Source organism: Choloepus didactylus, chromosome 3 (assembly GCF_015220235.1).
Source record: "Choloepus didactylus isolate mChoDid1 chromosome 3, mChoDid1.pri, whole genome shotgun sequence".
NCBI lineage: Eukaryota > Metazoa > Chordata > Mammalia > Pilosa > Megalonychidae > Choloepus > Choloepus didactylus.
Window position 1 is genome coordinate 175,894,723 of NC_051309.1, and position 27,216 is coordinate 175,921,938.

The following is a 27,216-nucleotide window of genomic DNA, read 5'->3' on the forward strand; positions in this document are numbered from 1 at the left end:
TGAGTCTTTATTTATACCTTTGATCATCTCCCAAACTCCAAATTCACTCATCCTGAAGACAAATTCAATTGCTACCATCTTTATAATGTCTCCTTCACTCCCAAAGCTAGAGATTATACTCTTGTCTCTCTTAATAATTTATGTAAGCTTTACTTATGCTATCTATCCCAGTATCCTCTGTGACATGATTAAATACATTATACAGGTATGGGTGTGTGTGTGGGTCTCTCTCTCTGTGTATGTGTGTAATTTCTTCCCTGATAAGCCATAATATTTCCTCCCTACCCTCTGACATCCCGAGCACCAAAAAGAATGCCTACTGCAGAATGAAGTGTAGTAGAAAACACACAGACATCTGAGATAGGTTGACATAGGTTTGATTATAAACTCAGTCATGTATTTCTTAACATCTCTGTGCTTCAGTTTCTTAGTATAAAAGTAGAATAATAATGTCGCTGCTTTTTTGTTGTTGTGTATGAAAAGTGGTAGTGTTACAACATCATTTTGAATGATCAACCATCTCCAGAGTCATCCCGCCTGTAATCTGCTTGTAATTTAAAGTGAAGATGCAATTTAATTATGTATGAAGAGCTGGCTGAAACCTTGCCTTAAAGCTTTGTAATCTGCAACTATTACTTAAAAAGATTATGTAAAATAGAAAAAATCAATATTTTAATCTAAAATTATCAGGAGATAAGAAACTTAGGGGCTTCATTTATATGGATTTTTAAAAGAATAAGAGATTTTAAGTAACTTGCCCAATATTGGCTAATTTATAACAGAGATAAAATGCAAAGTAAAATCTTTTTTTCATCAAGTACTTATGTTTCTTCCTTTCTTTTTGGCAGGTAAAAAATTATATTTGTATATAAGTAGTCAATGATAAATATAGTTCTCTATTTCTATATCAATATATATTTATTACATGTAAAAATTCTAAGTTTAAAACTAAATATTTTGTGTTTAGATGTTGAATTAAATCTTGTTTAAGTTTGCATCTTCTTTGGTAATTTTCAAACAGCAACTAGTTAAATTATTTTTTCCCTTTTTCTCCTGTATACAGCTACTAAATCTTTGTTTTCTGTTTGTGTGTGTGTGTGTGTGTGTGTGCTTCCTTCTTAGTCTTTTCTCTTTGTATTACTTTTAAAGAATAATCTGGCATGTAATTTTTTTTAGCCAAGTATTCTTCTTTTTAGCTCTGCTTTATAGAATTCAATTAGTCAATTTTAAGTAGTCCTTAAGCAATTTAAACACATTTGAATTATGCAAAAGTGCCTTAACATAAATATAACTTTCCATTTGTATAGTAATTATTGCTCTTCAAACACATGCCTATTTCATCTGTTAACTAATACACTGGTTTTCCAATGAAGTACAAGCACCATTGTGTAAAAGTTTAATTTTTTTTTAATATATGGTGACTGCTACCAACTCCAAAATAACTTTGGGAGCAGCATTGGAAAACTAATGTCTTAAACTGGAATCAATAAGAATAGAAAGAACACCTTCCAGGAATATCAAATATTTCCAACTGTTCATTTCAGGACTACTAAATCCCCTTACTTTTATATATGTTTCAATGTAGTTGAGCATTTAAATTCTCTCAATTATATCATTTCTCTTAAGAAACAGCTTGCACCCTGAGACCAAGCAAATACACCATATTGTGTAAAGAAACAGGAAAAAGAATAGAGAATTTAGAGAATGAATCTCATACTCACGGAATGCTTTATAAAATTCTTCAAGAGCCAGGTGCTTGTCAGAATTAAAATCATCATATTTCAGGAGATCATACAAAGTACATTCAGATAGATCTTTGCCAAGTTCTTCCTGTTTTATCATCTGACAAGAAAATCATAACCATACAATTATATCTGTGTCTATATATATAGATAGATGCATTAATTATTTGTAATAATCACTTAATAGAACATTCCAAATCTGCTGTGAGGCAATGAACTGAACCTATGTAACATCAAACATTTATAGTTACTGGACAATTATGTGTAACCATTTCAAAGTTATAAATTTAAGATAAGTACATAGAGTTTAGTCCAAACTCTCTAATATAAAAGTTTCTCAGCACGATCCAAAGAATTTGAATATCAAAAGGCCATTCTGTATTTCGCTCATTTAACTTTTCTCCATTTATACTCATGAAAATATCTCCACATTAAAATAGGCTTCTATGTCTCAGTGACCTGTATCAAAATAGAACAGTTGTTGTTCTTTCCCAACAACAATAAAAAATAGTCAGCTAGTTTGTTCCAACTTTCATCCTCATGTTATTTAGGAAAAACGGAGTTAGATCTTTTTTTTTTTTCTCCTCCAGCCTAAAAGCTTCCCCAGCTGGAAGTTAAGCCATGTGGGATTGTGTATTAGCTTCCTGGGTCATAAAGGAACTATTAAGCAAATGACTTTTTCCAGGAGCCAGATAGTATTAATGCATCAATTGACGATGAGAATCTATCCAGGCATGAGTGAAGAAAACCATCAAACTGCTTCTCTACTCTGTATTCTGTCCTGTGGACTGAGGCTGTAGCTTTTTTATACTCTACTGCTTTTGATTATTGCCTGTCATATGAAAGAGCTTCCAAGATTTTTTGAGACATGGTGTATTCATTGTGGGCAGCTATACACCCATGTCCACTGTCTTTCATATTTTCCCACATATGGAGGCAGTAATTCACATTGCCTGCAGTTGTACATCATAGTGTGTTTTCTAAAAAGTTTGTGCAGTGTAGTCAGAAAACACAGGCTCTGAAGTCTGCCAGCTCTGGGTCAAGGTGCTGCTATCACTTAATACCTTGCAAATTTGAATAAATCACATAACCTTTCCACAGCTAGAAAATGAAATTAAGTATATGCCTCTCTCATGGTTGTTATGAAGATTTTATTAGGTAATAAATATTTAAAATCAGGTGCAAATCCTGGCATATAATATACATTCTAATGCAGTCATTTAAATTAAATATGATGACTATTTATATAATCTTCTTATTCAAATAATTCACTGTAGATTTCCAGACACCGGCCTGTTATGTAATTGGTTGTATATTCAAAATGGAGATTGTTTCTTTTTCAGAGCAGTGTGTTTCAGGCTTTCTTTGTTATATCAATGGCAGATTGATAATGTTAGTTTCCAAAGATCCCTGAGTACTTTTGAGCTATTTGTTTAACCTTGTTTGAACACTCCTGTGTTGAAAATAGGAGTGCAGGTGAGCTGAAGGCACAGCTCTGGGTTTGAGGCTTATTATATGGGTCCCTAGAGCCTCCAGTGTCACTCTCTAACCGCCTGTGCAGTGATATGTAACCATAGCACTTGCACTGCTGAATAGTATTTCTACAATACACTGGGTCATCTGTGGTGTGTATCATGAAATTTCATTGGTTCAGCTGACAATTGCTGCCTTAGAGGGAATAAAATTGCATAAGGCTTTTCTGCTTTAACTGATCCATATAAATAGATATTGCAGATAGTGGGTATTAAGCCTTATACTTTTGCACAGTCCAGCTGGAAAGATTAACAAACTACCTAATGGCTGAAGCCATTTCTCCTATAAGCCTCAAGGGAAAACAAAATACTGCTTTTCTATTTAGGAAGCACCGCAACTCTCAGTCATTCTCCATCTGCTATTTGTTGGATCATGGCAAATGACTTATCCCTGTAGGGGTAGGAGAGCAATATATTTGATCTTACCTCACTATGCTCTCCTTAAAGATTTGCAATGTCAGTAGATGAAGGTAGAACAGAAAGTTATGGGGAGACACTGTTGTTATTTTCTGTTTCACATTTATCTCTAATCCAATATTCTGCTTAAATTAATATCATGTCCAAACGAAGAACTAAGAGAATCTCTTTTACTTTTTTTACTGAATGCCAGCTCTTGTGTAAGAATCAGCTTGATCTTGATTTAACCATGATTAAGTAACTTAAATTGGATGTGCTGTTTTTACAACTGTGCCTTAAAGAAGCTCATGGTCCTGGCTAGTAGGTTTTCTATGAAAACATCTGTTCACTACTATAGGGCCACGTCTGTGCACAGGCACAGGAGAGGGCAATTCATTCCTTACCATTATTATTTCAAATACTTGTTCTGGTCATTTATCGTCCTATTTTTGGTCAATGAAATAACTGCTTAGCATATGTTTCTTAGTAACTGTATTTCTCTCTTTTAGGTCTTACTGGTAGAAAGTTTTGACATGTTCTGGGATATTTTGAAGGAAGGAGGTAGTTTCCTGTGACTTTTCATGCAGCATGGGAAATTTTCTATAGCTAGCCAGAGCTATGAGTGTATCTCATCTATGAAGAGCTCCCTCCCCACAATCCTGTGAGGTCAGGGTGTATCACAGGGAGAAGTATGGGGGCAGGTCTTGGCAAGCAAAGCACAACATGTTGAAACACATGGGGTGATTAGAATCGGAAATGTAGGATAGTTAGACTCAGAAGGAGGATAACTCATACTCTTAAGTAGTTCTAATTAATGGCCTTAAAACAATGAGTGAGCATTTGACTGTTGGGAAAAATCATGATAGATTTTACAAGTAGATTTTCTCAGCATATATATTAACCATTCTTTGCACAGGAATGCCATACCTGAAGGGCTTTAATAATTCTCTGAACTTCTTCCATTTATTCTGTGGCACTTGTTCTGAAAATTTCCCACAGTGGACTCCTCAACACAGTCCCGTAACTTCTGGCCTAGTGATTCATGACAAGGCCAGACTCATGCAGAATACGCTTTCATTTTTGTATCCTAGGATGATACCTCCATGAAGGAGGACATTCACAGCTTCATTTGCGATCTACTGTAAAATTGTGATGGCGTTTTTCAACCTTACCTATGTTTTAATGAACCCCAAATGCTCTGTCTGCATAAAAATAATATTGTTCACACTTTATTTTTCTGATCAGAGGTTTGGTTATATGAATCTTGGCCTCCACAGAGGGTAAAATCAACGTGATGAGGAAGAAGTATTAGCATATTTATGGTATGAGGGGAGCCCTGACACACAAAATCCCAGCAAGGGTAGGTTCATATTTAGTTGTCAATATAATAGAACTGTCAAAATTACTAAATAGTGCAGCAATTCAAGGAATGATTCAATGTTTTGGTACTGCATGCTTTTCTTTTTTTCTAACATAGAAAATGGAAACAAATGATCCTTCCCAAAATAAACTATTCTCCTTCCTGCATTTATTTATTTAATTCTCCATTCAACAAATCATCTTGACTGTTTCTTGTGTACCATACACTGTCCTAGGCACACAGCAGACAAGAGAGATAAAAATCCCTCCTAAGTGGAATTTATATTCTAATGAGCAGGGAACAAAGAAATATATCTAAGTGAAATATGCAGTGTTCATTTGATGGTAGTGATATGAAATATTAAACTTGGAAGAGAAATGGAAAGAATCAGCTGTAGGAGTAAGGGTATAATCTCCCCACCATATAGACATATGAGTACTATTTTTCTGGGGTTTTGGGTAAGTTGGAAATCTAGGGATTCTTATGCTCTCATAAATAGATAAAATATATGAGATTGCTTTTTGGTCTCAAAGCAGACCAAAGTGAAGAGAATTGGGGAGAAGTGGTGGTGGGGGCAGGACAGAGGAGTCAGATCTTCTAGTTCTGGGTTCTTTTCTTTACCCTTGTTGATAGAGACAGGAAAGAGAGAGCAACTGTGAATTCATGGAAAGATCCACCAATGGTATGTTCAAGCTATCTAAGCTCTTCCCCATCTCTTTACAAACTATTTTTCATAAACTTATAATGACCATAGCAGAGTCATAATGTTCTTTGTGAAGCTAGACCTCAGGGCTCCTCTATTTTAAAGAAAGCCCATTTGAGTTATTTGTGAAATTGAGGAGAGTCAGGTATATTCTCATCTTTATTTGGTGAATATGTAGATTACACCAGAGCCTAAGGATCAAAATTAAATATACCCATTTTGTAGGAATACCCATCTCCATGCACTAGATTTTATCTTTACCCACATACTCAGTAAGAGTTGGCTCCTCTACTACTTAGTCTGTACACTTTCTTGCCTCTTTTCTCTCTTCCTCCTTCCCTTCTTATTCTCCTCTCTCCCTCCTTCTCTCTTTCTCTCCCTTCTTTGCAACCAGCATGTGCCAAGAATTGTGCTAAGTGCTGGAGGAAATTCAGTGACTAAGAAGAAACAGTTCCTGCCCTCATGGAGCTTATATTCTACAGAACTCGAGATATTTACAGATTGTCAACAGTTCTCTTAAAGAAATAAACAATATGAATAAATAAGTAATATTATAAATTACAATTTTTGAATCATATGCAATTGATACTATCCTTTAATATAAATATTAAAATTTAAAAAATAGAATGGAATAATTAAATCTTCCAAGTTCTCTTTTATATTTCTAATGTACCTACCATAACGGTAAAAAGAAATCCAATGCCCTGATATTAATTATTTTGAAAACCTGGCTGAAGAGATAACATTGATAAACCACTGATGGAAAGCAAGGCATTGTATTTTTGAAGCATCATATATGGCTCACAGGAATTCTCTGAACATTAACACAACCTTTCAAATGCACCTTGACATTCAAAAGGAAAGACATTATATATAAAATATTTAAAATCTTGAAAAGCTAAATTTTAATATTCTAGTTGTCCTGTTAATATTATGAACAGCACTTAAAGAAAACAGAATATCTGAAACAAGCTACTAATGCTTCAAGATACAATGGAAGGTACTACTCTTTTTAATTGTAGCCCAGTCACACCTAAACCAACAGAGACATCCACCTTTCTTTCTTTCTAAGTGCTAATTGTTGCTGGTATCATTATTATTCCAAAATCCTTATCACTTGCAAAGAAATTCCCAGTATGACTAGGATCAACCTAATGGCTTCGCAATGCCATCCTGAATTAAACACCTGGTTCCTGTTGCCTTATTTGGTATACCTGATAGGTTTATGGGCTTTTTAAATGTTAAATAGGATTAGTTACCATGGCACTCCCTAGAAGTCCCCACATATCTCACGTCTCTATCCATAAAAGTGCTTACTTCTTTGTGTTTAGTTTGTTCTCACTGAGAGGATTTTTTATATACTATAAAATTATTCTCACAAATCTCTCAGTAAATAAACATGTTACTATACTCTGGAATCATTTTAAAATCATTAAAATTGCAATTTGTTTCATCAACTCAAAATAAAGATTAACTATCCATTCCCCACATAGCAGTTCTAATAATTTGTACAGAAAATTACTTGATATGTACGAATATTGAAAAAAAGTCGTTGCTATGCTGATCTTGTAAGCTTAAAATGGTCTACTCTTATTTATCCCTTCTTTTATTTAATTTTGTAAATGTATTCACATATGGTAGTCATTGAGCAAATGGCATTTTAAGTCAAATATGTATAACATAATAATCTAAGTCCTGTGAACAAGTAGTTCTTTTTATTATTTTAATAAAGAGATGGCATGTGTGCACATTAGGGAAGTATTTTATTCTAATATGCATTCCTAATAGGAATCAGCTTATTAAAATGACATAGAATGTAAATGGAGAAAAACCTAAATCAATATACTCAATACAGCTGCTTATTTAAACTCAGAATCACAAGGGAATGACATTGCTTACTTAAGTTCTGGAGTGGTTATTTTATCAAATGGGGAGAGGCCTAAGAGGCAGATTTTCCCAGTCTTCAGCACCTTATGCTTTCTGTTAAACTTAAGGCTGCATTTCCACTGAGCAAGCTTGCTTCTGGAATCTACCCCTGGGCATCAAATATATAAGACCACAACGCTAGAAACAATTGTCCATTCTCCTCTGACAGCTGATTTGGACAAATTTCATCATGCCACATATCCTGGTTTACCTCCAGGAACCTGTAAAATCCAAGTCTCCTCATATTACTCTGTACATTTTCCATCGGACCCAATCCACATTCCTCTTCCCCACAAAGCCCATCCTTATGCTCTCAGGAAATCCTGCTCTCTGAGCAGCAAACTGCCTTTCAGCCTCTACCTCTCATAAAAAGCATGTTCTTCACATTGTGCCTTTACAAAAAAAAAATTTGGCAGCCTCTTAAGAAAACCATTGTGTAGTAAGCTTAATGATTGGAGGCTATTTGTTCACTCACATCTATTACACCTCAGTGAAGGGAGGGCAGTAGAAAACTGAGAGGCTCCCTATTGCCACTTCCAGATAATTTATTTTTTCCCAAACCAGTCTTCTTCAGATAGACGAATAGAATAAGGATGACAGAGAAAGATAGGTGATTAGATAGATAGATAGATGATCAGATAGATAGATAGATAGATAGATAATAGATAGGGATAAGTTCCATATCTTTGAATCATATCTTTGAATCACTAGGTTAGTTTAGGAATAATAATATGTCTACAAGGCCACTAATGTGGTACAATGTAGTTGAGTGCCTGACCACACTAGACATATACACAACAATTAAGGGAGATACCAAGATGCCTTGGTCAAGTTTGTTACCGTGCCTTCAAAAGAGAAAATTCTTCTATATGTGTATTAAGACTTTTGCAGTGAACTATTTTCCCATGAACCATATATAGAAAATTAAGCCAGGTTGGAGTATATTGCTACCAGGAAAATTTTCATTGAAACACTATTAAAGCTTAGACATCACAATATACCCAAAGAGAACACTGAACTCTATTAGAAAAGGCAATATAAGAGAAGGAAGAGAGGTCCAGATAACTGCATTGAACCTCAGATACCTTTTTAGATTTGGGCAGGAAAGCTAAGGTGGGACACCAAACAAGGTGAGTTTTTGCATCTTATCAGAATGATCTTCAGTAAAAGCCAGAAATTTGTTTATCCTCTCATGCACAAAATCGGTTCCTGGCAGAGTGGGTAGGACCAATCAGAATTATAACTTCTCATCCTGAATGGAATCCAGGCAATATAGCAGATTCAATAAAAGATATAGAATAAGCAAACTCATAAAGTCAGAATCTAGAATACCAGGGGAAGGGGTGGTGATAGGGAATGGGAAGATGCAGCTTGAAAGGTTACAGGGTTCCTATTTGGAATAATGGAAATATTTTGGTAATGGATGGTGGTGATAGTAGCACAACTTTGTGAACCAATTAGCAGCACTGAACTATATATCTGAATATGATTAAAAGGGGAAATGTTAGCTTTATATATGGTAACAGAATAAAAATTAATAAAAAAATTAAATGGAACTACACTATACAAATAGTGAATCCTAGGTTAGATCATGGACTTCAGTTAATGGTACAGTTATAAAAATGTGCTGTCATCAATTGTAACAAATGTTCTTAACCAATTCAAGGTGTTAGCTGTGGAGTGGTATATGGGATTCCTGTATCTTATGCATGATTGTTCTATAACCTCACAACTTCTCTAACTAAAAAAAAAAAAAAAAAAAAAAAAACTTGACAAAAATGCTAATGATATGGCTGTCAAAAGAAATTGTTTTAAAAGATTGCCACTTCCAGAAGTAGATATTACATACTACTTCTGGGAAGACGGCAGAATAGGAGAGGAAGAGCAAACTTCTCCTCCATGAAAAAAGCTAAAGAAAGGACAGAAAGCACCCAGACAGCAGTTCTAGAGTGTGAGCACCTGGACAGGGTTCTCTACAATACATAGTGGAGACTTGGACGAAAAAGTGCAGAAAGTCTGTCTGAAAGGATGGGGTGAGTTTATTCAACCAGGACTGGCACCACAGGCTGGAAGCTGGATCTGCCCACTGAGTGGGTGAGGGAGTGGCTCTCCATTCCCCTTGCACCCATCTCAGCAGCCACATGGTCAGGAGCTCCCGTGGGGGAACCTGGGAGGCAGCTAACCAGTGTTCATTGCATTTACTCTTCCTCCATGGAAGTCTGCAGTGTGCACAGGTGAAAGGTGAAGGTGGTGCTGAGAAGGAAATTTATAACTCTAAATGTACACATTAAAAAAGGAAGAAAGAACTAAAACCAAAGAGCTAACTGAACAACTGAAGAGTCTAGAGAATGATCATCAAACTAACCCTAAGTAGAAGAAAAGAAATAGCAAAGATTAAAGCAGAAATAAATGATCCAGAGAACAAAAAACAATAGAGAGAATAGATAAAACCAAAAATTGGGTCTTTGAGAAGATCAATGTGATTGAGAAACCCTTCACTAGACTGACAAATCAAAAAGAGAGAAGACCCAAATAAACAAAATCAGAAATGAGAGTGGGGTCATTACAATGGATGCTGAAGGAATTTTAAAAATCATAAGAGGAATTTTAAAAATCATAAGAGGATACAATGAACAACTGTATGCCAATAAACTAGACAACTTAGAGGAAATGAACAACCTAGACTGACCCAAGAAGAAATACAAACCAATCACAAGTAAAGACATCCAATTGGTCATCAAAAATCTTCCTACAAATAAAAGCCCAAAGCCAGATGGAGTCACAGAGGAATTTTACCTAACTTTCCAAAAGGAACTGACATCATTTATGCTGAAACTCTTTAAAAAATTGAAAAAGGAGCACTACGTGACTCATTTTATGAAGCTAACATAACCCTAGTACCAAAACCAGATAAAGATACTACAAGAAAGGAAAACTAGAAGCCAATCTCCCTAATGAATATAGGTGCAAAAATTCTCAACAAAATACTTGCAGATTAAATGCAAAGGCACATTAAAAGAATTATATACCTTGACCAAGTGAGGTTCATTCCAGGAATGTAAGGGTGGTTCAACATAAGAAAATCAATCAACGTAATATAAGACATTAACAAATCAAAAGGGAAAAATCAAATGACCATTTTGATAGATGCTGAAAAAGCATTAGACAGAATTCAGCACCCATTTTTGATAAAAATACTTCAAAAGGTAGGAATTGAAGGAAATTTCTTCAATACGATAAAGCGCATATATGAAAAACCCACAGCCAGAATAACACATAATGGTGAGAGTCTGAAAATCTTTCCCCTAAGATTGGGAATGAGACAAGGATGCCCACTGTCACCACTAATATTCAGCATTGTGCTAGAGTTGTAGCCAGAGTAATTCAGTAAGGCAAAGAAATAAAGGCATTGAAATTGGAAAGAAAGAAGTAAAACTGTCATTATTTGCAGACAATATTATCCTATATTTGGAAAATCCTGAGAAATCAATGACAAAGCTACTTGAGCTAATAGACAAAGTCAGCAGAGTGGCAGGATATAAGAGAAATACACAAAAGTCAGTAATGATCCTATACAATAAACATGACCTAACTGAAAAGGCAATCAATTTAAAAATTCCATTCACATTAGTAACTAAAAAAATCAAATAACTAGGAATAAACTTAACCAAGGATGAAAAATACCTCTATATAGAAAATTACAAACCTTTACTAAAAGAAATCAAAGTGGACTTAATTAGGTGGAAATATATTCCGTGTTCATGGATTGGAAGGCTAAATATAGTTAAGATGTTACTTCTGTCCAAACTGATCTATAGATTCAATGCAATTCCAATCAATTCCAGACTTGGAAAAGCTAGTTATTAAATTTATTTGGAAAGGAAAGGGGCCTTGAATTTCCAAAATATTCTAAATATAAAGAATAAAGTGGGAGGACTTACATTTCCTTTCTTTGAAGCCTACTATAAAGCCACAGTAGTCAAAACAGCATGGTGGCACAAAGATAGACATATTGATCAATGGAATTGAATTGAGAATTCAGAAATAGATCCACATATCTATGGTCAACTGATTTTTGATAAGTCCTCCAAATCCAAACTGGGACAGAACAATCTCTTCAAAAACTGGGACAAGGAGAACTGGATATCCATATTCAAAAGAATGAAAGAAGACCCCTGCCTCACACCTAATACAAAAATTAATCAAAGTGGTTCAAAGACCTCAATTTAAAAGATAGTACCATAAACCTCCTAAAACACAATATAAGGAAACATCTTCAAGACCTAGTAATGGGGGGTAGCTTCTTAGACCTTACACGCAAAACACAGCAATGAAAGAAAAAAATAGATAAATGGGATCTCCTCAAAGTCAAAAGCTTCAGTGCCTCAAAGAACACTGTCAACATTTTATATTTATATGTTAACATGGCTGCTGAATAATGATACCCAATTTGTACTCAACCACCATGCAAAGCCTGAGACTTATGGAAAATTTGATCAGTAAATAGATCATAAGCTCTCCATTAAGTTGCTTTCCTATTAATTCAAGAAAATGTTTTTTCCCTAACTCCGTTATTATCCACTGCAACCTTAAGAAAGATTTGAAAAGATGGTTATAGCGACCCAATACCTACTGCTTTCCATGCGCCAGTCATGGTGCAACAAATCTTACATGTTTTAACACATGTAAGCATCACAACTTAATGCACTAATTACAATTATCATTGCTACTTCATAGATAGCGAAACTGCAACACAGAGAGTGTAAGTAACTCATCAAAGTTTACACAGGTAGTAAGTAATACAGTTGAGACTTGAACCTAGGTCCTATAGTCAAAGTTATTAACTAATATGCTATGATCATTAGGAATCATTTTAAAAATATTCTAGAACTTCATCAATTCAAGGTTCAAGGTTACTCACTCCTTTGTTATTAGAAGCACTCCCATTTGATCTTTTGAAATGCCTATTCCATCTTTTCATTGATTTCTTTTTTTCACTTAGTACCTATTATCTTTTCATTCACTTTTGTAATGATCCTTGATTATCAATGGCTTTGCTGAGAAATCTATGAGTATTCTAACACAAATTTGATCAACTTCATAAAATACTGGTTCTGTTGAAAAAATAGTAATTCCACTTTGCAATAAATTTGCATTTTATTGATGAATGTTCTCAACATACAAAAATCTTCCAAAGACTGAAAGACTAAATGCATAGCTATAAACATTCATGTTAAGATAAAGTGAATATCATGGTTAAGAGGTGAATGGAATGACATCTATTTCTCTAACTGGTTAGTTCATTTTAGTATATATTTTCTTGCTGTGACAAATAGTTAACTATGATTCAGCAGATCCTACCCCCTTTATTGCTTTTCATAATATCTACATTCTGTCAACTGAAGGCCTCTAGGTTCTAATTTACTTGAAAATTTACAAGAGATACTCCAGAATATATTATTGTTACGTGGAATAAGAATAGAATGTGTACAGCCAAATTTCATGCTGCATTTATAAAACCTCAAAGCCAAATTATATTCTTTAATTTTCACTTACCCTGACATAATCTTAGAGTAATATATTATTTTCTTTGCTAATCATAGATTACACTCTTAAGTTATGTTATTTTAAAATTTTATATTAAATTTGCTTCCAAGTTGTTGAATAAAATCATTTTTATTATTGGTTATAAAACTTGGCATGTAGGTTTTTAAATACCACTGGTATTCTAAAAACACATGAGTAAAAAACTATATTTGTGTTATAAATAGCCAGTAATTATTTGTTATATTTTTTCCACGATGCCTGCTACAAATTTCACGCATATATATGAGCTGATGAATGAGATACTGACATTCCCACTATATTCTGCTGAAGAAAGGAATGACTTGTGAGTTGTGGGTTCTGTGCAGAAGTAGGTGAGTAAAAATGATCCCAGACCCTATTTTCATGTACCTATTGGATGGCCAATATATAAATGAGATTCTGAAGACATTTCTTGCTCTCACAGCATCATGGCATTCAGAAATATTCGTTTTCAGAGATAAAAGAAGTCCAAATCAAAGGTATCTGAGAAAGCAAAACTAAACTTTATGGGAGCTGAAGTTGAATGGAGCAGAAAACCTCGAAAGCGACATGGACAAGAAAGAGGTGCTGTGATAAGCAGTCTTCCCTTTGACTAAGATGTGGATTCTGTGATGAAAACTAGGTGGGCAAGATCATGATTTGTAAGCAACCATGGGCCTTGGTGGTGTTAATAAGCTGATAAAAGTCTTAAAAGAAACAAGCAAACAAAAACACAATGTCCCAATATGTCAAGCACATATAAATCAAAGTGATATGCTTTAATTGTAAGTTTATTTTAATTGAATTAGAGTCATTTTGTTTTATTGCTACATAATATACAATTCTAAAGTGTCATTGTTGAAAAATAAATTATGAGGTATAAGACATCACAGATATCTTAATTAAAAGGTCTGCTAATATTCTCTAAACTTACAAATTTCAATGCCTTAAATTCCAATATTTGGCACTTAGTAATTACTAAGTAAATGTTAAATAAATCAATAAATAAAATAAGAGTGAAAATCCTTATATTTTTAATTACCTGGGATTACAAGAAGTATATTTAATTTGCTCACGAGTTCATTTTGAGATGAAGCCTCTAAGCAAAGTTATGCTGTTTTAAATATCTGAAATACTTGCATGATATGACCAATATTCTGCAATGTCAGATTTCTGAAATGAGCCATAAAATTAACCATAAAAGCAGAATGGCATGGTGTCATGGAAAATCTAATTTCTTTCTAAATCCATAAGCATTGGTAAGCACAGCAGCAACATCCACCTGCAGATATACTGCAAGGGTTATCAAGAAGTCAGCAAAAGTTCATCAGTCCTATTATCATTTTCCTAGTTTCTCAAGATTGACTTCCTCTCTCCATTAGTCTCTAAATCCTGTATATATTTTGGGAAAAATATTGTATCTTTTATTTTACATTTCCACTGTTAGCAACAACTAGCTCATATTCTTAAATCTTGGAATTACACTTTCCTTCAAACAACTCTGTCTCAGCAACACAAACATACAAGTATTTCTGTTTCTCAAAATGACTTAGAAGAAGACCTTTTGCTTATTAAAATGCTCTACTTAAGTTCTTTTCACACTCATCACTTGGAAGACAATTTTGAAAGAAATGAAATATTATGGATTTAATATGAAAACCAAATAAAGCATTCTGTAATTGATCCTTGATTACTGAAAAAGTACTAAAACATGTCAGTGATTCTGACCATATTAAATCATTTCTTTACATTTTACTATTGGTATGCTCTATTGTTGGTCAGTAGTGTCCTTGAATACAGGATTAACCAGCATTCATTGACTGATAGGACACTAAACAATATATAGCCTTCAAGAATATGTCTGTAGAGATCATGGAAATTCTGTGAAATAGAGGAAAGGTAATTCTTTCAGATATTTATGTTATAAAAATCTGTCAAAAATTTTAAACTTTTGAAACTGTAAAATATCATATACTTGTTACTTGAAATTAACTTCATTGCTGATAGATTGTTCAAATTTTGCCCTAAAATGTTTTTTTCTGTACTTTAATAATAGACTAAGTATATATTTTATTGGCATAGAATAAATTCACACAAATGTAAATATATTATATATGTACAATTAATACTGCTAATTTATGATTACCTGAGTGAGTTCATTAATATCTATAAGTCCACTGCTGTCAGCATCAAAATATTTAAACATTTGATCCACCAAAAGCTTCTTCCGAGATATGTCATTATCATTAGGGCTTTCGTTTTCTTGGGGAATATATTTCTGATTTTGTAAATCTAAAAGCATGGTTTTCATCTCGTTGTATTCAGTGGTCTTGCAGTTATCTCCTGTAACAAAAGAATGGCATTATTCTCAAAATAGTATTATTAAAATGAAACCATGTATTTCAGTATTTAGAAGCCGACTATGCGTAATATACTTTGTATATCATTTTTGAGTTTGTGGTCTTGCATACTGTAGAACTTGTACCAGGAAAAAGACATGTGCTATTTCTATGGTAGGATAGAAAACTTTCATTTGTATCAAATCCAGTAAGAACATATTCACTGTGATTTTCCTCTGTGTCAAAGGCATTGATACTATGAAGGGCATAGAAAAACATGATAGTTCCAATTGGCTCCAGTGTTTAAATGAATTATCTTAGTTCTAACCCTCACTATACATCCCTATATTGATAGTTTTACAGGTTCAGGAAATTAGGTGCAGGGAGGTGAAATGAATTGCCCAAGGGAAAGTTTTAGATAGTGCTGGATTTTGCACTTAAGCTCACGTGTATGTCTGACTCCAAAACATTATATCACATTTTTATGATATAATGATTTAGACATTTGGAACTGTTTTGAAGAAATCCTGCATTTTTTTTTGGCAAATATGTCTATTTTTTTGTCCTTAATTCTGACCATTCTTATGAAGTGAAGCTCATATTTGTATTCTTCCAAAAGTCTTTCCTTATTGATCTGATATTCACTTATGTCTCCTTTTTCAGCACTCCAGTGTATAACATGATATATATTTGCATTCTGTATCTTGAAGTTTTATTTTGCAACTTTGATACTCACAACTAAAGTATAAGCTCATTGAAGTAACAATATAAAGATCTGCAGTATCTCCCATATAATAACAGCACAATTTTAGGGACATCATAGCTAATAAAAATAATTGGTTTGCTTAATGTCTTTCAAAATAACTGCAATTGCTTTAAAACTTACACATAATTATTTTACAAAGGATTTTATTCTAATGGCCCCAGGATGCTGCTTTTTACAGTGCATTGAAATGAAATACATAGTGCAGATGGCAAATAGGAGATAGAAATATGTTTTAAGAAATACAGTGCATAATGTAAGTTGCACATCAAATAGTAGGTATATATTAACTATTAATTTTTTACCAAGAATCTAACTATATAACTGTGTTCAGTTTTGACAATAGGCTTTGACAGCATCTATAATTTTAAAAGAGTATTTCTAAAGACTTTTTACTCTATGTCTGAGAAACATGGGGTTGAAAACAATATTTGAATTCTCATTCTCTTTCAACACAAGATGGAAAACAAGCTCCTCCAGAAAAATAAGAGACTACCTTACTTTTCAAAGACAGTGCAATGTCTACGGTTGTTCAGCAATTTTAGTGTTAAGCGGTTCTGTCAAAAGGTTTCTTTTTATACCAAAATGTAAACTTTGTGCTGTAATGTAAGTCAATTTTGCATTATTCTGGTCTCAGTAAAGAATAAGAATATGTTTTTGTAATAGCAGAGGACTCATGGACAAATGAGAGAAGCAATGAGAGAGCAACAGCTAGTAATGCTGGCGTCTGGGAATGCAGCTCGAAAGGATATTTCAAATGTGTGTATATGTGTGTGTGTATGTGAGAGAGCATGTGCATGCATCAGGAAGAGAAAGAAATGTGTGATGAAAGAATGCAAAACAGATAATAATCCACTCCAGTAGTGCTATCTGGAATTTCGGTCTGATTCTAGATTCAGATCTAGATTATATTTCTATTGACTACCTGGGGCTGATCTGGGACCACATAAGTAGGGATAATGATGATGTTGATGAGAGATAGCTGAGAAACAAGACTTAAAAGATACAAACCTTTTAACTAATATGTAAAATTGAAGAGGGGTGATAGGGTTTGGGTTGTAACCCCTAATTTTGATCTGATAAAATCAATATGATTATCATAATACTCTCTATTAATGCCTTCATTCTACAAATTGTTTAAAATTTCTTAAGTCCAGCATTGGGCTGGTTGCTAGCAATAGAAAAAGAGAATAACAATAAAATAATTGCTATGGCAGCATGCACATTCTAGGGAGGTAGACAATATGCAATTATAAAACTGTATGGCCCTACAAAATTTATAAATTTAATAAAAATCTTTGACAGATAATTTTTAGTAATAAAGTAGTATATCTGTTATCAATGAGATCGCATGTGATGCAGGCTTCCTATGTTCCAGGAACTTTATGCATATTAAATCATTTATTCCTCACAACAGCTCAAAAAGAAAGGCCATATAGTCATCACCATTTTACAGAAGAGGAACTAAGGCACAGAGATATTAAGCAACTTATATAAAGTCACAGAGCTAGAAGAGCTAGAAAGGGGCAGATGATTTTACACAAGGGCGATCTCTCTTCTCCACTTTACTCTACTTCTCTTATCTTCTGAACTGAGTTTTTCATGACCATGTAATAGTTAAAATCAACTTTAACATGGGTGCAGGATACCTGTTCAAAGATTATTTGTAAAGTGAGAGATTAAATATAATAACATACACAAGGCCGTATCACTTGATTACAGATAGAGACAGAAAATTTTCATTTGCAATGAAAACACTGAGAAATAACAGGTATCTGAGAAAAAACAGGAAACTATAAAAAGAAGTATTGAAGAAGAAACCAAAGTGAAAAAAAGTTTTCAAGAAAGAAGATCCAATGAACTATCAAATGTTTTAGAATAAAAGTAAGGTAAACAAAAAACATGTCCATTAGTTTCCTTAAGTTGGAGGTAATTTTTGATGTTGAAAAAAAATTTAATGATAAAATGGAGCAGAATTCAGATTGTAATGAGTTAAGAAGTAAACAATATGTGAGGATTTGGAAATACTAAGTGCTTATTATCATTTAAATTAGTATCAATATGAAAGTAATAGAATTAGCATGACTAAAAAGAATAGGTATTTAGAAATTAACCTCAACCTATTAAAAATGTGTGGCCCCATGGAAGAATAGAATCAAACTGGAAGACGAAGGATTTTTGTTGGTTTATTTGATTGTTTATGGTAGGCTCTCTTACTCAAAACTCAATCCGCCGGTAGTCCCATACTGCTGTAGCAGGAAAAAGAAATGGTTTCTTGGATGTCTTCTCTCTGAGAGACAGGTCTGAGATCTCTGCTTCCCCTGTTCTTGACACTAAGTATAGAGTGGTGAGCAAGACAAAGGAGGTCCCTATTTGGCGGTGTCTATACTGCCTTCCTTCCTGTGTCTGCACTGCCACGGGGGCCTTGCTGATTCTTGACTCTGAGTCATTCTAAGGGCAGATAAAATCCATCTGGTCCTGAGAACGCGGGGAGTAGCCAAACGGTCACTACGATTTCTTCCAGCCCTACAAACCCATTATTTTAAGCTTCTATAACAATGATGATAATGCCTAGCATATTAGTTTAAGGTCAAATTCGACAATACTGAACAGAGATAATTTTTATATGCTACATTCAAAACTACATCTGGAGGGCCTCAGGAACAATCTGTTAGGCCAGTTTTTGTAGGATTGTTAAAATGGAGATGGCTTGATATGAAACAGTGTTTTCGGGATCTCCAGTAACCAGTCACACATTGGACACAAGTTTGGAATTGGAGGAAAAGCTGAGATCGCAGCGAACATTGTAAGTTCCCCAGACCAGGGGTCTGGCACCCCTCCTCACCCAGACCTCACAGACTGTCTTGCTGCCGGCTCCCTGAAAGGGGGGGAAAAAAAAACAAAAAACAATAATCTGCTGAGGGCAAGAAGGGAGGCTCAACCCAGCCTCAACTGCAGAATTAATTAACAAATTAATTAACTAACTTTGGGAGCTGGGGTGCCAAAGAAGGGCTGGGCTCCATGAAGTGGGGGCACGTAGAAGCGGGCACCCATTCCCAGACTCCAAAAAAGCCATTTTTTTCCCCCTACATTTTGTCCCTTCTGGCTTCTCACTGATCCCTTATCTTTTTGCATTTCAATAGCCCCCCCGGAAACGGTTGGAACTGAAGCAGTTGGAGAGTAATTATCAGACAATAGCCCAAAGCATATCTTTAAATGCTCTATTCTGACACTGACAAAACTTCCAGGCTGGGGAAAGACTTTTAAAAGAGACTCTTTTTTTTTTCTTTTTTTCCTTTTTTCTTTTTCTTGATTTCTTTTCTATTTTTTTTTTTTTTTAATCTAAAAGTAATATATGTGGTTATTTTCTATTGGAAAGCCCAGGTTGAGGGACTAGGCTGGGCTTGGGGGAGAAAGAGTACCCACAGTGTCTTTGAATTCCATATTCTCTACTGAAGGCCTCCACCCCTGCCTTTAATTGGCAACTCAGGCTGACCAAGGAATCTACCTGGAGAGGCCCCAAAGAGGAGAGAGGAGAAGGGAATAGTGCCTCTGAGAGACAACTGGAGTTCTGAGGATTGGGAGAGTGGGGGCAGGCCCAGCTCAACTGGCAGTCCTCCTTCTAGGAACTCAGACCCCAGGGGCTGGAATTCAGATTCCTGCTTCAGTCAGCCACGCCCCCAACAGGATCAGAGTCACCAGGAGAACTAAAGGCTCCATATCTCCTTACACTGGTGGGGGAGCTGCGGGCTGGCCAGCGCCACCTGCTGGACAGGAGAGGAAAAGCACCAATTCTAAAGGCCTCATAGGAGGGTCTCATTCTCAGGAAAACTCCATACCCTCCCAATGAGACCTGGGACTCACTAGACTGGGAAAATCTGACTAGGATCGACCATATCTGAGGAGACCCACTCACAAAAAGGTTACGTAGAGGCAGAACAAGAAACAGAAAAAACAAGAGGGGAAAAATTCTGATCAACTAAATAGAACCTAAGTTAGAGGTCTAGAATAAGTTGAACTGAATAACAGAGGCCAGAGAACAAAGCCAACCAACAAGAAAACCACTAGGTAAAAGACAGAAAACAAGCTCCAAAATAAAGTAATCAAGAGAATCAGATGCCTAGACAACTTAAGATAACAAGCCATACGAGGAAACACAAAATCATGGAGCACCCAAAGGAACAAACTAATAGCTCAGCTGAGACACAGGAGTGGAGGCAACTAATGCTAAATAAATTTGATGAAATGAAGGAAGATATAGCAAAAGAGCTGAAGGATATAAAGAAGACACTGGCTGACCATAAAGAAGAATTCATAAAGTTAAAAAAACAAATGGCAGAACTCATGGGAATGAAGGCTGCAATGGAGGAGATGAAAAACACAATGGAGGGACACAATAGTAGATTTGAACAGGCAGAAGAAAGGATCAGTGAACTGGAAGACAGGTCATTCGAATTCATACACACAAAAGAACATATGGTGAAAAAAATGGAAAAATATGAGCAGGGTCTTAGGGAGCTCAGTGACAAAATGAAATGCACAAATATATGTGTTATGGGTATCCCAGAAGGAGAAGAGGGGAAAGGGGGCAGAAAGAGTAATAGAAGACATATTCACTGAAAATTTCCCAACTCTTATAAAAGACAGAAAATTAGAGATTCAAGAAGTACAACGTACCCCAAATAGAACAGATCCCAATAGACCTACTCCAAGACACTTACTGGTCAGATTGTCCAATGTCAAAGACAAAGAAAGGGTTCTGAAAGCAGCAAGAGAAAAGCAATCCATCACATACAAGGGAAGGTCAATAAGACCATGTACAGATTTCTCTGCAGAAACCATGGAGGCAAGAAGACAGTGGCAAGATATATTTAAGATACTGAAAGAGAAAAACTGGCAACCAAAAATTCTATATCCAGCAAAACTTTCCTTCAAAAATGAGGGAGAGATTAAAACATTTTCAGAAAAACAGACACTGAGAGAGTTTGTGAATAAGAGACCGGCACTACAAGAAATACTAAAGGGAGTGCTACAGGCTGATAGGAAAAGACAGGAGAGAGAGAGTTGGAGAAGAGTGAAGAAATGAAGATTATCAGGAAAGGTCAAAGGAGAGAAAAAAATAAGATATGACACATAAATTCCAAAAAACAAAATGGTAGTAGAAAATACTGCCATTACAGTAATAACACTAAATGTAAATGGATTAAACTCCCCAATAAAAAGACACAGACTGGCAGAATGGATTAAAAAACAGGACCCATCTATATGCTGTTTACAGGAAACTCACTTTAGACACAAGGACAAAATAGACTGAAAGTGAAAGGTTGGAAAAAGATATTTCATGCAAACAACAACCAGAAAAAAGCGGGAGTAGCTATATTAATATCAGACAAGTTAGACTTCAAAAGCGAAACAATTAAAAGAGACAAAGAAGGACACTATATATTAACAAAAGGGTCAATTCATCAAGAAAACACAACAGTCATAAATATTTATTCAACAAGCCAGAATGCCCCAAAACTCATGAGGCAAACACTGCGATCACTGAAACGAGAAATAGATACCTCTACAATAATAGTTGGAGACTTCAATACACCACTCTCATCAATGGATAGAACATCTAGACAGAGGATCACTAAAGAAACAGAGATGTTGAATTGGATGATAAATGAACTAGACTTGACAGACATTTATAGAACACTACATCCAACAACAGCAGGATACACTTTTTTCTCAAGTGCTTATGGGACATTCTCTAGGATAGACCACATGTTGGGTCACAAAGCAATTCGCAACAAATTTAAAAATATTGATATTATACAAAACACTTTCTCAGACCACAATGGAATGAAGTTGGAAATAAATAAAAGGCAGAAGGTCATAAAATTCACAAACATATGGAGGCTAAACAACACCCTCTTAGAAAACCAGTGGGTAAAGGAAGAAATTACAAGAGAAATTAGTAAATACCTTGAGGCAAATGACAATGAAAACACAACTTATCAAAACTTATGGGATGCAGCAAAGGCGGTGCTCAGAGGGAAATTTATTGCCCTAAATGCCTATATTAAAAGAGAAGAGAGAGCAAAAATTGAAGAGTTAACTGCTCACCTGGAGGAATTAGAGAAAGAACAGCAAACTAACCCCAAAGCAAGCAGAAGGGAAGAAATAACAAAGATTAGAGCAGAAATAAATGCAATTGAGAATAGGAAAACAATAGAGAGAATCAACAAAATCAGAAGTTGGTTCTTTGAGAAAATCAATAAAATCAATGGACCACTGGCTAGGCTAACAAAAAAAAAGAGAGAGCAGATGCAAATAAGTGCAATCAGAAATGGGAAAGGAAATATAACTACCGACCCTGCAGAAATTAAGGAGATAATGAGAAGATACTATGAACAACTATATGCTAATAAACTAGACAACTTAGATGAAATGGACAACTTCCTAGAAAAGCATAAACAGCAAACATTAACTCAAGAAGAAATAGATGACCTCAACAAACCAATCACAAGTAAAGAGATTGAGTCAGTCATCAAAAAGCTACCAAAAAGGAAAAGCCCAGGACCAGATGGTTTCACATGTGAATTCTACCAAGCATTCAAGAATGAATTAGTACCAATCCTGCTCAATCTCTTCAAAAAAATTGAAGAAGAGGGATAGCTACCTAACTCTTTGTATGAAGCCATCATCACCCTAATAGCAAAACCAGGCAAAGATACTACAAAAAAAGAAAATTATAGACCAATTTGTTTAATGAATATAGACGCAAAAATCCTCAACAAAATACCCGCAAATCGAATCCAGCAGCACATTAAAAGAATTATACACCATGACCAGGTGGGATTTATTCCAGGTATGCAAGCCTGGTTCAACACAAGAAAATCAATTAATATAATACATCACATCAATAAATCAAAGCAGAAGAACCACATGATCATCTCGTTTGATGCAGAAAAGGCATTTTACAAAATTCAACATCCTTTCCTGATGAAAACACTTCAAAGGATAGGAATAGAAGGGAACTTTTTCAATATGATAAAGGCAATATATGAAAAACCCACAGCTAACATCACACTCAATGGGGAGAGACTGAAAGCTTTTCCTCTAAGATCAGGAATAAGACAGGGATGCCCACTATCACCATTGTTATTCAACATTGTGCTGGAAGTTCTAGCTAGAGCAATTAGGCAAGAAAAAGAAATAAAAGGCATCCAAATTGGAGAGGAAGAAGTAAAACTTTCACTATTTGCAGATGACATGATTCTATATGTAGGAAATCCAGAAAAATCTACAGCAAAGCTACTAGAACTAGTCAATGAATACAGCAAAGTGACAGGCTACAAGATCAACACGCAAAAATCTGTAGTGTTCCTATACACAAGTAATGTGCAACAAGAGGAGGAAATCAAGAAAAAAATCCCATTTACAATAGCAACCAAAAGAATCAAGTATTTAGGGATAAAGTTAACCAAGGACACAAAAGACCTTTACATAGAAAACTATAAGAAACTGCTAAAAGAAATTGAACAAGACCTGAAAAATTGGAAGAACATACCATGTTCATGGATTGGAAGACTAAATATAGTTAAGATGGCAATTTTACCTAAACTGATTTACAGATTCAATGCAATACCAATTCAAATCCCAACAACTTACTTTACAGAAATAGAAAAACCAATAACTAAATTTATTTGGAAGGGTAAGGTGCCCCGAATAGCCAAAAATGTCTTGAGAAAAAGGAATGAAGTGGGAGGCCTCACACTACCTGACTTTGAAGCATATTACAAAGCTACAGTGCTCAAAACAGCATGGTACTGGCATAAGGACAGATAAACTGATCAATGGAATCGAATTGAGTGTTCAGAAGTAGACCCTTACATCTATGGACAACTGATCTTTGATAAGGCAGTGAAGCTGAAGCAACTGGGAAAGAGCAGCCTGTTCAATAAATGGTGTTTGGAGAACTGGATGTCCATTTCCAAAAGAATGAAAGAGGATGTCCATCTCACATCTTATACCAAAATTAACTCAAAGTGGATCGAAGACCTAAACATTAGCAGCAAGACCATAAAACTCTTAGAAGAAAATGTAGGGCAATATCTTAAAGATCTTGTGAAAGGAGGTGGTTTTTAAACCTCACACCCAAGGCACAAGCAACCAAAGAACAAATAGACAAATGGGATCTCCTCAAAATTAAACACTTTTGTACATCAAAGGACTTTGTCAGAAAAGTAAAAAGGCAACCTACACAATGGGAGATGATATTTGGAAACCACATATTAGATAAGGGTTTAATATCCTGAATATATAAAAGAATCCTGCATCTCAATAACAGAAAGACAAATAATCCAATTAAAAAATGGGCAAAAGACATGAACAGACATTTTTCTGAAGAGGAAACACAAATAGCTCAAAATCATATGAAAAAATGCTCAACTTCACTGGCTATTAAGGAAATGCAAATCAAAACCACAATGAGATATCATCTCACACCTACCAGAATGGCCATTATCCAAAAAACAGAAAATGACAAGTGCTGGAGAGGATGTGGAGAAAGAGGCACACTTATTCATTGTTGGTGGGAATGTAGAATGGTGCAACCACTCTGGAAGACAGTATGGAGGTTCCTCAGGAAGCTAAATATAGATTTGCCATATGACCCAGCTTTTCCATTGCTGGGTATACACTCAGAGGAACTGAAACTTAAGACACAAACAGACATTTGTAAACCAATGTTTATTGCAGCATTATTCACAACTGCCAAGAGATGGAAACAGCCCAAATGTCCATCAAAGGATGAGTGGATAAACAAACTGTGGTATATACACATGATGGAATATTATGCAGCTGTAAGACAGAACAAAGACATGGATCATGTAATAATGTGGATGAACCTTGAGGACATTATGTTGAGTGAAGTTAGCCAGAAGCAAAATGACAGATTCTGTATGGTCTCACTAATATGAACAGACATTAATGAACAAACTTTGGGAGTTAAAAGCTGACAACACAGGAGACCAGGAGATAGAAAGAGGGCAGAGATCAGCCATTGGATGCTGAAGGACTACAGAATGTTTAGGATTGATTGCATAGATTCAGAAATAGATAGCATAATACTGTGTGACGGTAGCACGGTATTGTAAGTACACTGAATAAAGATGTCTGTGAGTAAAGCTGAAAGAGGTGGGATAGGAGAATGTATGACACCAGAGGTAAAGATAGATGATAAAGACTGGGACTGTATAACGAGGCAAAAACTGGAGTGGCCAATGACTGTTACCAAATATACAAATATAAAAATGTTTTTGCATGTGGGAAAGCAAATGAATGTCAACCATGTAGAAATTTGAAAAAGGGATGGTATAATCAAAGCAAACTGGAGTCTACGGTCAACAGTAACATTGTAATATACCTCCATTAAATGTAACATAGGCAATATGCCAATGCTAAATGTATAGGAGAGGGGGATATAGGGGAGTAATATGGGATTCTTGGTAGTGGTGTTATTTGCTGTCCTTAGTAGTATATTGTATTGTATGACATGTTATTTTTCTTTCTATCATTTTTTCTTATTGCTAAAAAAAAAATTTTTTTTTCTTGTAATCAGTAAGTTCAAGTGCTGATTTTGGTGATAAATGTACAACTTTATGATGATACCATGAACAACTGATTGTACACTGTGGATAAATGTATGGTATGTGAATATAACTCTATAAAATTGTAGGAAAAAATATATATAAGAGTAAGTGTTGGAGAAAACATGGTGAGAGGGATGATGCCTCACCAATATGGACTAACTACAATGTGTAAACTCAGAATTGAATCTTAGAACATAGCCTAAGGTGGACACAATAATTGTAATAGTCCCTAGATTGTAAGCTCTTACAGCAGTTAATTCTATCCCTGAATTGTAAGGCCTATCTCTAAACTTTGAGATGCTGATCCCCTAGCGTATAACCTGATTGGTCTCTGGAACAATGCATATCTCTGAGACACCTGAAACTCAGAGCTAGAGCTCGGCAGATATGAATATCAGTATTAGTGCATACAGCCACTGTCAAAAAAAAAAAAAAAAAAAAAAATGCTGAAAAAGAGCCCAGACTTCAATTAGTGATATGAATGAAGCAGGTCTGGTTAAGACCAGGGCAAGCTAGGCCAAAGGGTAAAGGTTGAAACTGATTGTGTTTTAAAACTTCAAATTTCATATGTGACCAAGGCAATAGAGATCGATTTGGTACAGGATCTAAATTTTCTAAACAGTACAACTCTACAGTTGATTTGTTCAAACAACACAATTGCATGGAACTTTGAATAGGAAGTGAGATACGGTAGGTTAGTATAGGCTGGAGTGAAATAGTGACACATCCTAGAGTAATTTGGGCAGATAATAAAAAATATATTTACAGCCTCCCCCTCCCCAGCCCCGAGGATCTGGGGGAAGGTGCGGATGTGTTGGACATCCTCACCTGGACTGGTGTTGCTGTTGTCACAAACATTGGGACTGGCGATTTGATGTGCTGAGCCCTCGAGCATGGGACTTGCCCTTATGAAGCTCATTACCACAAAGGAGAGTCTAAAGTTGTATGTAATGGTGCCTAAGAGTCTCCCCCTGAGTACCTCTTTGTTGCTCAGATGTGGCCCTCTCTCTCTCTAACTGAGCCATCTCGACAGGTGAACTCACTGCCCTCCCCCCCTACGTGGGACCCGACTCCCAGGGGTGTAAATCTCCCTGGCAAGGCAGAGTATGACTCCTGGGGATGAATGGGGACCCGGCATCGTGGGACTGAGAGTATCTTCTTGACCAAAAGGGGGATGCAAAATGAGACGAAATAGTTTCAGTGGCTGAGAGATTCCAAATGGAGTCGAGAGGTCACTCTGGTGGACATT

At 35.4% G+C, this 27,216-nt stretch overlaps 1 protein-coding gene across 2 annotated transcripts in view; it reads right to left on the reverse strand.

The window, feature by feature from the left end:
* The window catches only part of FSTL5 (follistatin like 5), an 838,269-nt gene that overhangs the window by 406,500 nt on the left and 404,553 nt on the right, over window positions 1-27,216 (reverse strand). For both annotated transcript variants that reach the window (XM_037830939.1, XM_037830938.1), the window contains exons 5-6: window positions 15,371-15,567; window positions 1,722-1,842 (exon numbers count right to left, since the gene is read on the reverse strand). In XM_037830939.1, the coding sequence (XP_037686867.1) occupies window positions 1,722-1,842; window positions 15,371-15,567 (318 nt within the window). The remainder of the gene's footprint in view (window positions 1-1,721; window positions 1,843-15,370; window positions 15,568-27,216) is intronic.